This window comes from Schistosoma mansoni, chromosome W, assembly GCF_000237925.1.
Source record: "Schistosoma mansoni strain Puerto Rico chromosome W, complete genome".
Lineage (NCBI taxonomy): Eukaryota > Metazoa > Platyhelminthes > Trematoda > Strigeidida > Schistosomatidae > Schistosoma > Schistosoma mansoni.
Genome location: NC_031502.1, coordinates 1,236,134 through 1,249,291, shown reverse-complemented (window position 1 = coordinate 1,249,291; position 13,158 = coordinate 1,236,134). Strand labels below are relative to the sequence as shown.

Sequence of the window (13,158 nt, the reverse complement as noted above, 5' to 3'; positions counted from 1 at the left end):
TCTATTTTTGTATTTCACTTATTTAATTCCATTATTCACCAACGCGAGTTAAGTCAATAGTTTTATACGAGGATTGATGGTATATATTTCAATAACATTCGTGTTATCCAATTGGAGTCAGATAAGGGGCCACTAAAATATCATTGACTTGTTTCCTTCATATATGAAACTCAATTTGCAAGATGAATTGTACCATACTTGATTCAAGTTAGGGGATTTCGATATCCGAAGAATTGCAGGAAGTCCTCTTAGATTCGCCCTTTTTTCTCATGACCCAATACGGTCTTGAAGAAATTCTTTCTGCACTGGTCCTTGAAGTAAATGTAAAGGTGGTGAAGGTGTAAAATGTAAAAAAAACAAAAGTGAGTTCCAAAATATTTGTCGTCACTGGAAAAATGGGCAGGAAAAAACAGCTTCAAATATCAACATAAAAGTGACAACTACTTTGATTTTTGATCTTTAAGAGTGACGACATACCCATGTTCTCGGCGGCCAGCAATTTGACAGAATGTGAACATGATCTTTTCTGGGCTTAAGCTGTCGGCACCAATATTGACTTATGGCAAATTGTTCTCATTTATTGTATTCGGAGGTGTCTCATTAATGCTCGCTTCGATTTACGATGTGATATATTATCTTGTTTATTTCTGATTCGATCTTCGTATTTAATCCCCGTTTCGCTTGCTTCCTACTACCTTATTGTGATTTTGGTTGGAATTCAACTATTACATGAGCATTTGACAGAATCAGCAAAGGATACCCTGTCCTATACCTTGACTTTGAGAGGTTAACTGCGTTAACTCTCAGATTGGTTTTATTAACAATAATGGAACCTAATAAGTACTTCAGTAACAGACAAATAGACTAAATGGTTATACCTTAACTATTCCTCCATGAATATTGTGTGCTCTGCTTTTCGTCCTTCCTTTTTCTTACACCTTTTTCAGCCTCCTGCAGATACTCCACCGAAAACAGATATGGCACAGGTGACTTCGTCCTACACCGTTATTGAAGCTTCAAATATTCTGGAGGGATATAAGTTCGAAACTTCTAAAAGCCCCCAACTTCGCATGTATCTATTCTCGACCATCAGTTGTATGTTGCAACGCTACCTCCATAAAGTGCGCCAAGTGTGATGTTGACATATTCCTTACGAAATCCATTTACATTCATATCTTATGAAATATCAACCCAGCTGAATAATTTTCAACAGTGAAAACTGTAACTTCTTCAACAATTTGATCTTGCCTGTAAACTGGCATGCCTCATGTAACAAACTGTTATTTGAGAATAAATTATTATTATTATTATTACGTAACATCTCTGAGCTCTTATAACTATTGCATCCCACCTCCTGACAGAGAGACGGAATGACTGATAGAGACTGCAGTGACTTACAACAAACAAAGGACACGTGGCAGAAAGCTGAACTGTTGTTGATCACTAGCTTGAAAATCTATGTTGAGTGATTGCGGTTTACTCGATCCGGACGGGGATGGTGTGACCTATCAGGTTAGTCGAGGTTACATTAAGCAGCTTATGTTTAACCTGGATTGTCCTAGTGTTAAACCAGTTGGATTGGATTCTCGAGGTACTGGATACAATAAATACTGTCAGTGGGCAAAAGCATATATTAACATTAACAGAATGCAGAAGTACAAGTCGGAACAACTGTACCATGATCCTGTTCATACCGTGTAGTTTGGTGTGGTGTATTGGTGATCTTTGACCTTTACAAAGAACGGCAAATTGTTATTCAGTTAGTAACCGGTGATCGACTTCCTCAGTAAACTTGGGTCCCCAAGCGGAGAGTCCTTGAATGAGACAAGGGTTCCCAAAAACCCTACTGGTGGTTGCACACACAGGCCCAAGCGTCACCACCAAAGCTGAACATCCTAAGTACCGTGCGGAAATCGATTGGTGACTTGGCCGCACAGTCTACCCCCAAGACTGTCCGCCCGGTTATCACTGAGCCCATGAATACGAAAAGCGCTTCGACATCCGAACAACAAGGTAACAAACCTAGACGCCCTCAAAAATCTGGGAAATCAATTACGGTTCGTGATGACTCTGTCATAATCATGAACCTTATTGACAACCCCGACCTTCCTTTCAGTATGCAGGACAAAAATGATAGAATGCTCTGGGGAGAATTGAACAAGAGGCTTGAACTCCCTAGAATAGAGCCTTTGACGGTCACACAGCTTACTCGGGGGAAGGACCCCAACCACCAAAAACACCTGAGTATGCTTCGTGTTACACTTAAGAATGATTCCGACGTAGAGGACGTCCTGCTAGCGAGTCGCTTACTGAAATCCGATGGGAACGTAAGAATACTGCCCAAGATAACGTATTCTGAACGAATTATCATCCGTAACATCCCTAAGGAATCTCGCGAGGCGTTTTTCCGCTGAAGAAATATCATTGTGCAAGGTGTACTGGAAAATATGGACCCAACTGAAGCAAACTCTGATATTCGGGAATGGAAATTCATTAAGCATTCCTTAAAACTCAAAAACATACTGATCCAACAGGTGATGCGACTGACCAAGAGAGACGGAGACTCTAGGCCCCGGCTATTGAAAATAACCTTCCCCTCCTCCCACATGGCGGCTGCAACTCTGGAAGCATTTCGTGCCAATAGACGTCGGTTTGCAACTGGCATCCATATCCATCCGGATAGGCCACACGACAGCAGGATCAAGCATAAACGCAAGCTGGAGCTGGCAATTCCACTCGTGGACTGTCTTGATCATAAAAATACGTGTAAAGGACAGGGACTACCAACTCGGTAAACATCGTATAGGTAGGCTACCTGTCCACTCACGCAAGGCTCCTACAGACACACAGGAAGAAGCTCACGCGTTCCAAATTGAAAGCATAAACTGCTTATACACGAATGCCGCGAGTTTGCCAAACAAAATGGATGGGCTACGTGAACTTAGCAACGCTAATGATGCTCATCTGATAGGAATATCCGAAACTTGGATAACGTCTCAGTTTACGGACCAGGAGCTAGCAATACCTGAAATGTCTTTATTTGGCAACGACAAGAAAATTGGAATGGGGGGGGCGGGGTAGCATTATACATACGGTCATGCCTGGATCAGCACCAACTTCACAACCAAGAGTTTCTCAATCTTGATGAGTCAGTATGGTGCGCAGTAAGATTGTCTACCACCTTGAGGTGTCTAGCTGGGGTCATCTACAGGAAGCCCACTGCCGACATCGAGTATGACAATCGTTTGCTGGAAGGATTAACCCGCTCTACGCGTCTCGGATTCTCTCAAATCCTGACCCTAGGGGACTTCAACCTCCCTAGAATCAACTTCGCGGAACATACCTACATTGGAGGCGACAATTCTACTGAAGCTCTGTTCTTCAACCTCATCGGTGACCTGGGGTTATTCGAAAATGTGAAGTCGGCAACTCGTTGGAGAAACAGTCAGATGCCGTCGCGCTTAGACTGGGTATTCACAAATGAAAAATTCATAGTCGATGACCCCTCAATCCTGGCTCCCCTGGGGAAAAGCGATCACGCCGTACTATCATTCAGCTTTGTCAGCAAAACGGAGCTAAGATATCCTACTAGCAACAAGCGCTGGAACTTCAAACGGTTGAATGTGTTAGCTTTACAGGACTATCTACAACAGGCGGATTGGGATGTTCACCCTCAACTTGAAGTGGATGCTCATTGGGATTTTTTACTGCACATGATCTTATGTGCTACTGAGCATTCAGCTCCTGAAATGGTCCCAAAAAGCTACAAACAACCTCCAATCATCAAGAACCGCACTCGTCGTTTGCTAAGCCGCAAAAGGCACTGTTGGGCCGAATATAAACGAACTGACAATAACGACGCATACAGGCAATACAAACATATAAGGAGCATATGTTCAAAGGCAATAAGAGAAGACAGGCTTCAATACCAGACCAAGCTTATCGATAAATTTGTCTCCAATCCGAAAAGCTTATTCAGTTATGCAGCTTCTCTTCGACAAGGCAAAACTGGAGTTTCTCAACTGCCAGGTCCTAATGGGCCGACCAATAACGACGGTGATGCCGCTAACCTTTTGTCTGAACAATACTCTCAGACATTCCAGCCGACCCACATCAACTATAATGACGAAAGCTTCACCTGCACCTGTACAGGACTTTCTGAAGTGGACCTGAGTGCTGACCTGGTGCTCCGTAAACTGCAACACCTAAGAAAAGACACTTCTCCCGGTCCGGATATGGTTCATTCTACTATATTGAGGGAAGCAGCTTCAATCCTGGCATCACCACTTAGCGTGATGTTTTCACACTCGCTAAGCCGAGGCAAACTGCCGGAAACTTGGAAGCTGGCCCACATCACACCAATTTTCAAAGGAGGTCGACGCAGTGAACCCTCAAGCTACCGACCAGTGGCTCTTCTCTCCATACCTTCTAAAATTATGAAATCTCTAATATACAATGGTATACAAGAATACTTGTTATCCTTAAAGTTCTTCTCACCTCAACAGCACGGTTTCGGAAAAGGTCATTCTTGTATGACCAACCTGCTGACTGCGGTGGATAGATGGACAACCATCCTTGATCGCAAGGGGAAGGTTGATGTCATTTACCTGGATTTCTCAGAAGCTTTCGATAGGGTCAACCATGTATGTCTTATCAATAAGTTTAGACGATTGGGTATAAAACCCCCTTTGATTGATTGGCTCTCTCCATATTTAGAAAACCGACACCTTAAGGTCAGGGTTAACTTCACTCTCTCTCAGGCTATGGAATGTCCTAGTGGGGTCCCCCAGGGCTCAATACTAGGACCTCTTCTCTTTTTGATTTTCATTAACGATCTTCCTCAACAAGTTTCATCTGACTTATTGCTTTTTGCTGATGATGTGAAACTTTGGAGAGAGATACGTAACCATAAGGATATATTAGTACTTCAGGAGGATCTGACTCGAATTCGAAGTTGGGCAGACGACAACGGACTTACCTTCAACACTTCAAAGTGCAAAGTGGCCCATCTGCAACATGTTGCAGACTATAGTTACAACTTAGGTGTTACCTATTAGTAACACCCAGAACCTGGAGACCCAACTTAGCAGAATAGACTGCAGACACAACTTCTACTCCGTAAGAGTTGTCAAATGCTGGAATTCGCTGCCGACTGAGATAGTCCAAGCGACTTCCCAGGAATCCTTAAAGAGGGAACTTGACTTATTCTTAAAGACTAAGAATAATATATCATTTTGATTTACCAAATTCTTTTTTTCCTCTATTATCGTTAATATACCTAGGTTCTTGCCTGGAGGTATTGGTGATCCACTGCTACTAGACACAGAAGCCCATCAAGCGAAAGCTTCCTCTATTCCGTCCTCAACCATTTGAACCATTTGAATCTATCTGCTGTATGGTTTGGCTAGAACCCAATGAAAGTACAATCATCTATTTCGCCAGAATATGTCGTTCCTACATAATCTCAAATGAATAACAAATAACGCCCCCGTAGATCATTAATCATCCCTTCACATCACGATAGCAACGAAAATTGATTGATTAATTTATATTATCCTCCCTTACAGATGTTCGGTACCAGAAATAGAACCTACAACGGCGAGTTTTTGAAGGATGCGCTTCTGTTTTGTCAAGTTCTTCAATCCCAGTGGATGTAGTTTCAGTGGCGTTAACTTCGCTGGAAAGCCTCATTTACTTGTGGCATCGAGAAAAGTAAATTCCAAAAGCGGTAATCCCATAGTGGAAACCAACAACCAATATTTAGTTTACGAAAGCCCACATCGTAGACTTGTCTTAGGCGCTAAGACATTTTCAGTGCTTTCCAGTTCTGTGATTCTCTCTTTACAACCTTTTCTGTTTTCTAAAATCCATGACCCGAAGGTATTTTGTTTCTCTCTCTTTGTTGCCCTGTTGTTCTCCCTTTCTACTCCGCTCTTGCTACATCTTCTGACTTCCAGTCATGTTACTGAATTATATTATGACAAGGAAAACAAAAAGTTCACTGCTTGTCTAAAAGGAATACTTCTGAATACCAAGAAATTGGAGTTCACTGCTGAAGATGTCAAATACATCCAGCCGACTATTACAATGGCAAGCATTATGGCCAAAGGTGTACCGTTATTTGTTTCAGAAGATCACTTCAAAGATATTGAAGTGTATAAACAATTAGTGCGGTTCAATGAACCATTGAATGTAAAGAAATTCTGAATAAATATTTGGCATCAGTAATTCACCTTTTGGTCTTTTATTAGATTTATTATTTCCCATATGGAATTAACGTTGTCACTTATTAGGCCTCCTGTAATCAATCGTTTTCAGATGCCTTGTGGGTTAATGGGTGTTCAGAATATAAGGACAAGAATACCCAGTTTCTGCAAAATAACCTTCGGTGTCTATCCTGATGTATCATTCACCAGGGAAGTAAACCAAATAAAAAGCATTTGTTAAAGGAATAAACATAGGTACTTCCTGTATAAAAACTGTCGCAAATAATTTTATAACCCTTAGATTAGTTCATCTAGGTCTCCCAATCAGTTTCACCATTGGTCCTGGATGTATTGTTGCTAATCTATTTTTGCGTTTCTAGCTCGACTACCACATTGTGTCCTTATTTTATTTATTTATTTAGACACAAATAATGGTACAAAAGGGCACCTGATATATATGCGCCACACAAATCTCATTTGATTTGTGTGAAGGCTGTGATACTGCCCAGGTGCCCAAACTGAAGCAGGTGGTTTTCTTAGGCAGCCACGCCCGAAACCTTTGACCTAAAGATCTGATCCACAAGGAGTGGAGCATCGTCAGGAGATTCAGTCCTATGGTAACCGGTGTCCAACGATTGATTCATACACCATTTGTTCCCTCAGGATACTGGAGCCAGCCCATGTGCACCATTAGTTTGGAATCATGGTTTTCCAACTCCCCTAGGTGAACTTTCCGTGTGCACCAACCCGGTTAAAGTGCCGGACATTCGCTTTTTGTCCTCTGAATTTCGTAAACAACACCCGTGATGCGAGAAGGCAGTGAGTAGGACTTACCTGTCAGAGGCTTTATTCGCGTGGCCATGTGAGAGCATTTGGAAAAGAGAGCGGACTCTGCCCACTCTCGGCCGTACCAGGGCATTTGGGGACTGGCAGGTTTCCAGCAGTTTTCATAACATGAGTATTCAGTCTTCAGACGATTTATAAGTTGCATTATCACTGCATATAGGCTTCAAGGATAGCTTTCTACCTGCTTTTTTCTATTCTGCATTTATACATAACTCAGACATTTAGCTCAAATGGTTTTCATTTCATGTACATGTGTTAGTATCGGAGATATAGTTTTGTATAAAGTATATATATATATATATATATATATATATATCAAAGGATCACATATTTGTTACCGTGTTAACCGAATATGTCTATTTGCAGTTGCTAAACTTCTATTTTCTCTTAGCGCCCATGTTTGACTATTTGTTCTAATGGAACTGTGTACAACCATGACCACAGGATTATTGTTTCGTCGCCGTCAATTAGTTTCACAGATTTTCACTCGGTTCAGTCATAGTATTTCACTCGGCTCTACAAATCCGAAGAAAAGAGCTCCTGGACATACGGTAAGAAGTCTTCTCTTATTAGACAAATCACTGACAAAAGTTATCAGATAGTCATATTCAGTAGAGTAACTACACTTCTCAACTTGTAAGATCTAGAGAGTTTTTTACTTAGGCTTTAAAGATTTTTTAATTTGTAAATTTCTATTTTCGAAACATGCTGATATTAAAACAGATTTTCAATCTATTTATGCTCAAACGTTTGAAAACCGGGTTAGCTTCAGGAAACAAAGTTATTTTTTGCTTGAAGTAAGATATTCCTTAGCCCGTGATCCCTGTTACAAGGATGGTTCTCCCTCTTTTTACTATGAAGATAATTCATAAATATGAATTGTGGTCCTGTGATTTTCAATTTTATATTTTCATCTACGGGAGTAAGATCAGTTGGCATAAATTTTTTCAGAAATTTTCAACATTAGTGGACTAATATAGGTTTTTTGAAATTTTTGACCAAGTTCAGACTTTTTGAACGCGATCGACAATGAGCTTCACAGCTCCAAGCGTTTGAGAGCATGTTTTACAGTCAGTCAGTCACGATATAGAAGCTGGTTCATGTGTAAATCGGTACAACTTGTCATACCCTATTTTCACAAAGGGATGGAATTATCAGGTCAAATCTCATAATAGGAGGTGTAGTAACGGTATAGTTGGTGACTGAAAAGACTAAGCATCAAAAATACGATTCAACAGAATATAAATCAATTAAGTAAACACAAAAGAGGTTATGAATGATTCAAAAGCTCGGGATTTGGAGGAAGACGAAGAATGGGATCACTTGCGCCATTACAAACGATTTTACAGTAAAAAGCGTTCCTGTTTTTCCTTCACATACAATAACATTTGATACGTTGTTTTACTAATGAGAATTTCCTCTCCTATACTCACAAACTTGCTTTCTGTGGTTCCACACCCAAAGATAGTTTAAAATTAGTGGAGTTAGAAGTACGTAATGTTCTCATAGACACCATCTAAATTATGATCAATCCACATGTAACGTTTTGGTGCTAATCAGCAGTAACTGAAAGTTTTAGACTTTTAGATTTGAAAACTCAAGTGGTTTATGGGATTAATGAAAAACATCGACTAACAAATAACTTCAACACGTAAATTATTTATTATTTATTTAAACACAAATATTGGTACAAGGAAGCACCAGATACATATGCGCCATACAAATCTCATTCGATTTGCTTGAGGGATGTGATACTGCCCAGGTGCCCAAACTGAAGCAGGTGGTTTTCTTAGGGGACCACACTCGGAACCTTTGACCGAAAGATCTGATCCACAAGGCAGTGGAGCATCGTGAGGAGATTCAGTCCCATGGTAGCCGGTGATCAAAGATTGATTCGTACACCATTGGTTCCCTCAGGATACTGGAGCCAGCCCATGTGCACCATTGGTTTGGAATCAGGGTTTTCCAACTCCCCTTGGTGGACTCGCCTTGTCCACCAACCCGGTTAAAGTGCCGGACATTCGCTTTTTGTCCTCTGAATTTCGTAAACAACACCCGTGATGCGAGAAGGCAGTGAGTAGGACTTCCCTGGCAGAGGCTATATATTCGCTGGCCATGTGAGAACATTTCGCGAGGGAGAGCGGACTCTGCCCACTCTCGGCCGTACCAGGGCATTCGGTGTCTAAATAATTAGGATTCTCTTGAGATTGTCACTGAAGTCAGTTTGGCAAACACGGTCTCAAAAACCCACTTGATACTCAATGTAATTTGAGTAACAAAAATTACGGGAAACTTGAAGAAATGCATGTGCAAAAAAATTAAACGATCATAATGTCTTACAGCTTTGAAAAATTTACTTTTAACCTACGCTTACGGTTTTAATTTACGTAGAAAGTAATACTTGACAACATCGACTTAGGATTTTATGGATGCATCTGACTTGAAATTTCATTTTACAAACATGTAACGTTAATAGGTGTTTTCGAATTTGGGATGAATGTGCGTTTTGGTTCTCGTTAAAGATTTTCGGATAAACATGTAGTATGTTTAGATCAAAATGAAATCTCTTTAGGCATACATTCGGGACTCACTGGTTGCATGGTAAATAATTAGGACCATTTTCCGCAGCTTTACGCAAATCAAAATTTAGTATAAGCTTGCACTAATTGTCACCACAGTCATCACCGATCTCCTTCTTAACATCCTTGCCCTCCCAACCAACCTTTGACTTAAATAGATAATATTCTAATCAGTTTTAGATGCATACATGATTACTGGTCTATGCAGAGTACTTGTCTGAATTGTGACCATGCTCTCTGTAATATGTTAATGTTATCTTACATAATTGACAGATTTTTCATTTTAAAGAGATTATCCTAATTGGAGTTAGCTTCATTTAACATGACACTAAATTGGACTATATTTAATGTTAGGTGTTCATGTCACAAAACGTCTAGTTGTCATGGAAATAATGGTTAACACCTTTAGTAACTTCAGAAAATATTTAATATGGTGCTTATCGTTTGCCTTACATCCCTTACCTAAAAGATCCCACAAAGCTTGCATGAAAACCTGAAAGGGTAAAGGTTTTAGTGGGGTGCCCAGATGGGAGTTGCTCCCGTATATGGCGGCTATCAGGATCTATACCATTTCATCTCAATAATTTTGGTTATGCTGGTAGCTACATATTGCCTGGTTGTGGTCAGTGGTATTATCATGCTTAACCGTTGGAGACGAGTGATATGGCCCAGAAATGATGTTGGTCACGCAAATACATTCAGTTTTATTTCCAAAATTAGGATTATTTCATACTTTTCATTATGCGGATTTCTCACTGACACTGCTACTTTTATTACTTTGGTATTTATCCCAGTAATTTCATCTACATGTGATAATGACATCCCGTGACATTTAGGCCGATGCACGTATTTCCCAGGCTGTAAGCTGCTCATTACTGACTGGTTATATTTATAGTGTATTTTTAATATTGTAAACTTTATAGCTCCAACCTTATGCATGCAGTAAACGAGTTGTTGTGAAAGCAGGCAATGGCGGTAATGGATGTATTGCCTTCCGACGTACCTTTTGTAACCCACACAGCGGTCCTAGTGGTGGAGACGGTGGAAATGGTGCTCATGTAATTTTCAAAGGTGAGGAATTAATACATTGCCTTTCTTATTTAAGTCTGTTACCCTTTTCAGGGCTTAAGAAGCCGACCAAATATTCTCCAACCAACTCTGTTGTGGCTCTCCTTTCTAGTTGGTACAAAATAATATTTATTCCTTTTGATGTCTGTTTCTTTTCTTTTGCCTTGAGGATTCTAAGTTAGAGCTTGTTTTGTGATACGGTTTAATGATGTTCGCAATGCGTATCCTATCCACCTACGTCTTCCTATAATTTTCTCCTTAGCTGGAAGTTGGTTTATTCTCTGTCACAACAGGTTATTTCTGATGGTCTCTGGCTGATGGATCCGGAGTATTTTGCGTGAATAGCTGTTTATAAATCCCTGTGCTTTCTTGTTGATGCTTCCAGTAGTTCTTTAAGTTTCATCACCGTACAACAGAGTTGTCTTGACGTTTGTGTGGGAAATTTCGACTTTGGTGCTAGCTGACAAACAGTTTCTTTTGAGTCCCAGATATTCTTCGATTGCTTTTCCTTTCTAGTGTTGCATTGTCGCAGAAAATAAGTTTTACAAACCGAAAATGTACCGAAGAGAAAAGCAAATGATCGATTAAGGCGTTGGGATTCACTATCTATAAATTTGGCAGACTGTTAACTAATTAAAAGTTGGACCATCCAATGCATATAAACGTACCTGTATATTATGAATGGAATGTGGTCACTAGGAAGTTGGAAGATAAGACAAATATTGGCAAACTAATTACTCGGTTACTCCCAGAGTTGGATGTAGGGGATTAAGTAAAAACAATCAATTGAATGAGGTTATCAGCCTCTTCAGATAATATGTGTTAACTTCTAATGCAATTAGAAGTTCAGGTTAACACATGCCCCCAAATGCCCTGGTACGGCCGAGAGTGGGCAGAGTCCGCTCTCTTTTCCAAATGCTCTCACATGGCCACGCGAATAAAGCCTCTGACAGGGAAGTCCTACTCACTGCCTTCTCGCACCACGGGTGTTGTTTACGAAATTCAGAGGACAAAAAGCGAATGTCCGGCACTTTAACCGGGTTGGTGCACACGGAAAGTTCACCTAGGGGAGTTGGAAAACCATGATTCCAAACTAATGGTGCACATGGGCTGGCTCCAGTATCCTGAGGGAACAAATGGTGTATGAATCAATCGTTGGACACCGGTTACCATAGGACTGAATCTCCTGACGATGCTCCACTCCTTGTGGATCAGATCTTTAGGTCAAAGGTTTCGGGCGTGGCTGCCTAAGAAAACCACCTGCTTCAGTTTGGGCACCTGGGCAGTATCACAGTCTTCACACAAATCAAATGAGATTTGTGTGGCGCATATATATCAGGTGCCCTTTTGTACCAATATTTATGTGTTTAAATAATAATAATAAGAACTAATTAGTATTAAATCATCAAATAAAATAACCTGAGTTTATCATTTCATGCTATATGAGTTGCATGGCTTTACTAGGCGAGATTACATCACCGTACTGAATGTAGGGTTTTGTATTTTCTTTCTTAAAATGAGCTTCGTTACAGTTTACATCCAAATACTTCTCACCCATTTAGATGACATAATTTTATTTATCCTAGCATTTTCGTTGGCATAACACTGGAGAAATAATCAATTTGAACAGGTTTCCTTAAATAACCAACACCCTTTAAATCTCCTTAGGTTAATTAACATAGTCTTCTACCAGGTTGGAGGAAGTTTTGAATTACAGTTTATGCTAGTAGTGTCATAAGATACGAAGGGTTAGTAATGGTGTTAATAAGTGATTATTATCACATTTTATGCATAGCATTATTATGGTCTGATCACTCAATACATTGAAAAAATGCTCAATTTTTCGTTTATTTTGACATCTTACTTTTATTTGTTACTATGTGCTCATGACACGAATGTCATAAGTAAAAACTTGATAACTTATGTGACCATTATTTTGTTTGAATGTTAGCAATAACAATAGTCCTTGTTGTACTGAAATACTGTATACTGAGAACTTCGTATTATAGTAAACATTATTATTATTGTTATTATTATTATTATTAAGGTTCAAATAACTAACATTCGATTGTACTCAGAATCGATCACATTGGTGTAGGTGTATACACTCTTTATCTTCCCTTAAACCTTAAGATTAAAATTGCTTCATAACGTTCTTCCCTCCTATACTATATCATTATATACAACCTATCTTTTATATATTACCACCACTAAGTTAACTATTTCTATGAATCCAGTGTTCATCTTGTTGTGCTAACGAGGTGTGGCAACTTGGACCGATGCATAAATGTGCCTGGTCCTACGTTGTAGCTGACTGACTGACTGGGATTTTTTTCCAATTTATCATCCATTCCTCATTAGAATGAATAGTGAGGTGAACCTCTGTGTGTGTGTGTGTGTGTTCATATATGTACGCGTTTAACATCTAATAAATCAATATACGAAGTCATGCAGATTAT

At 39.8% G+C, this 13,158-nt stretch overlaps 1 protein-coding gene across 1 annotated transcript in view; it reads left to right on the top strand.

Moving 5' to 3' along the window:
• Positions 1-6,087: 6,087 nt before the first annotated feature.
• Positions 6,088-13,158, top strand: part of Smp_157000 (putative hypothetical protein) — a gene marked incomplete at both ends in the record, with an annotated part of 66,594 nt that continues 59,523 nt past the window's right edge. The window contains 2 exons of the mRNA XM_018799879.1: positions 6,088-6,192; positions 10,555-10,702. Coding sequence (XP_018653748.1) covers positions 6,088-6,192; positions 10,555-10,702 — 253 coding nt within the window. The remainder of the gene's footprint in view (positions 6,193-10,554; positions 10,703-13,158) is intronic.